We start from the raw sequence: 2,718 nt of genomic DNA on the forward strand, positions 1-2,718 counted from the left end.
TATATATGAATCAATCTTGCTTAATGATCTTTAGTTGTCCAACAAACAGGAATTTAATTAAAATTTTCAGCTGATTTAAAGAAACATTACTCATAAAAACTCCACATTAATGCAGTTGAATGAATAATAAAATGTTTTCAGCCTTCTTTATGGCCGAGATGGTGTAGGGGCAGGGCAGCCGACTCGGGACCCGAAAGTCCTGGGTTCGACTCCTGGTCATTGCACATCTCGTGGCGTCTCTCAGCAGGACACCTAATCCCGACTTGCTCCCCAGGCAGCTTACATATTTGCCCACTATTCCACCTGGATGTATCCCAGGAGTGATGGGTTAAATGCAGAGAACTAATTTCGTCTTTGTATGGGAACATATGATGATGACAACACATAGCACTTTATTTATTATTATTGTTTTGCAGATAAAACCTTCAGAAGGCACAGATTGAGGTTCCACTTGTGCTCAGTGCAGCTTTTAGATGATGTCGTGTTTATCCACCTGCTCTGTAGCCCAATCAGCACCACTGCAACGCCTCGAAATATTCAGGGCCAGGGGCAATTCTAGGATCGGACCTTTGGGGGTGCTTGTTCACCCCCAAAAGAGGCTAACATCACCACTGCTAAGAGCTACCACCAAGGAAGAGAGAACATGAAGACCAAGGAACTCTCCACACCGGCCACATTCAGACAGAAACACAGACGAGGGTTTTACCTTTACTATTCCAAATGCTGTTTTAGAATTGTTACTTTTATTCAAATTAAAAAACCACTTGAACTCCAGTTTGTGGGGTAACAACATGGACAGAATACGGAGAGGACTGAACATTAACATGTGGATCTACAGTCGATCACAGAGTTCTCCATGTAGCCTTCACATGCACATCCATCACTCAGAAGGTGCAAACAGGAAAGCAATCTGTTTCATGGGAACATATGGGGGGGGGGGGGGGGACACAAACCATTACCCAGACACACAGATTTGAAGAAAATGGAAGAATAACACCCTGCACTATATTCAGAGGCCCAGGAGCTGTCAGTGATTCTGTGTGTGATTCAGGGTGCGATTCAGATTGTGATTCAGTTTGTGATTCAGTGTGTGATTCATTGTGTGATTCAGTGTGTGATTCAGATTGTGATTCAGTTTGTGATTCAGTTTGTGATTCAGTGTGTGATTCAGTGTGTGATTCAGTGGTGATTCAGTGTGTGATTCAGTGTGTGATTCAGTGTGTGATTCAGTGGTTTCAGTGTGTGATTCAGTGTGTGATTCAGTGTGTGATTCAGGGTGCGATTCAGTGGTGATTCAGTGTGTAATTCAGATTGTGATTCAGATTGTGATTCAGTTTGTGATTCAGTGTGTGATTCAGGGTGCGATTCAGTGGTGATTCAGTGTGTGATTCAGATTGTGATTCAGATTGTGATTCAGTGTGTGATTCAGTGGTGATTCAGTGTGTGATTCAGTGTGTGATTCAGTGTGTGATTCAGACTGTGATTCAGATTGTGATTCAGTTTGTGATTCATTGTGTGATTCAGATTGTGATTCAGTTTGTGATTCAGTGGTGATTCAGTGTGTGATTCAGATTGTGATTCAGTGTGTGATTCTGTGTGTGATTCTGTGTGTGATTCAGTGTGTGATTCAGGGTGCGATTCAGTGTGTGATTCAGATTGTGATTCAGTGTGTGATTCAGATTGTGATTCAGTTTGTGATTCAGTTTGTGATTCAGTTTGTGATTCAGTTTGTGATTCAGTGTTGATGCAGTGTGTGATTCAGTGTGTGATCCATGTGTGATTCAGTGTGTGATTCAGTGTGTGATTCAGTGTGTGATTCAGTTTGTGATTCAGTGGTGATTCAATGTGGGATTCAGTGTGTGATTCAATGTGTGATTCAGTTTGTGATTCAGTTTGTGATTTAGTGTGTGATTCAGTGTGTGATTCAGTTTGTGATTCAGTGTGTGATTCAGTGTGTGATTCAGTGGTGATTCAGTGTGTGATTCAGTGTGTGATTCATTGTGTGATTCAGTGTGTGATTCAGTGTGTGATTCAGATTGTGATTCAGTGTGTGATTCAGTGTGTGATTCAGTGTGTGATTCAGATTGTTATTCAGTGTGTGATTCAGTGTGTGATTCAGTGGTTTCAGTGTGTGATTCAGTGTGTGATTCAGTGTGTGATTCAGGGTGCGATTCAGTGGTGATTCAGTGTGTAATTCAGATTGTGATTCAGATTGTGATTCAGTTTGTGATTCAGTGTGTGATTCAGGGTGCGATTCAGTGGTGATTCAGTGTGTGATTCAGTGTGTGATTCAGTGTGTGATTCAGGGTGCGATTCAGTGGTGATTCAGTGTGTGATTCAGATTGTGATTCAGATTGTGATTCAGTTTGTGATTCAGTGTGTGATTCAGATTGTGATTCAGATTGTGATTCAGTTTGTGATTCAGTGTGTGATTCAGTTTGTGATTCAGTGAAGCTTCAGGAAATGACAGTCGTATTCATGGCTCCACCAGACTGACTCGCTGCTCGTGCGCACCTTGAAAGTGACAGGTCTATACGACTGACAAAGCTCTTTACTTTGTTCAAGATGAATAGGTTTTCTCACTCTGTCTCTGTTGACTGTTTACCTGTACAGCTGGACACCTGCCTCCTTCTCCAGCTGAGCCCACAGCTTGTAGCTTTCCTCCATCATATCAACGTAAAAGTCCTCACTGTAGGCTTTACGGATGATGCGGGTCTG

At 42.2% G+C, this 2,718-nt stretch overlaps 1 protein-coding gene across 1 annotated transcript in view; it reads right to left on the reverse strand.

The window, feature by feature from the left end:
- pipox (pipecolic acid oxidase) overlaps positions 1 to 2,718 on the reverse strand; it is a gene marked incomplete at both ends in the record, with an annotated part of 12,629 nt that extends 9,911 nt beyond the window's left edge. Inside the window, 1 exon segment of the mRNA XM_037678413.1 lies at positions 2,606 to 2,718. Coding sequence (XP_037534341.1) covers positions 2,606 to 2,718 — 113 coding nt within the window.

Source organism: Nematolebias whitei, chromosome 6 (genome assembly GCF_014905685.2).
Source record: "Nematolebias whitei isolate Nwh7 chromosome 6, NemWhi1, whole genome shotgun sequence".
Classification (NCBI taxonomy): domain Eukaryota; kingdom Metazoa; phylum Chordata; class Actinopteri; order Cyprinodontiformes; family Rivulidae; genus Nematolebias; species Nematolebias whitei.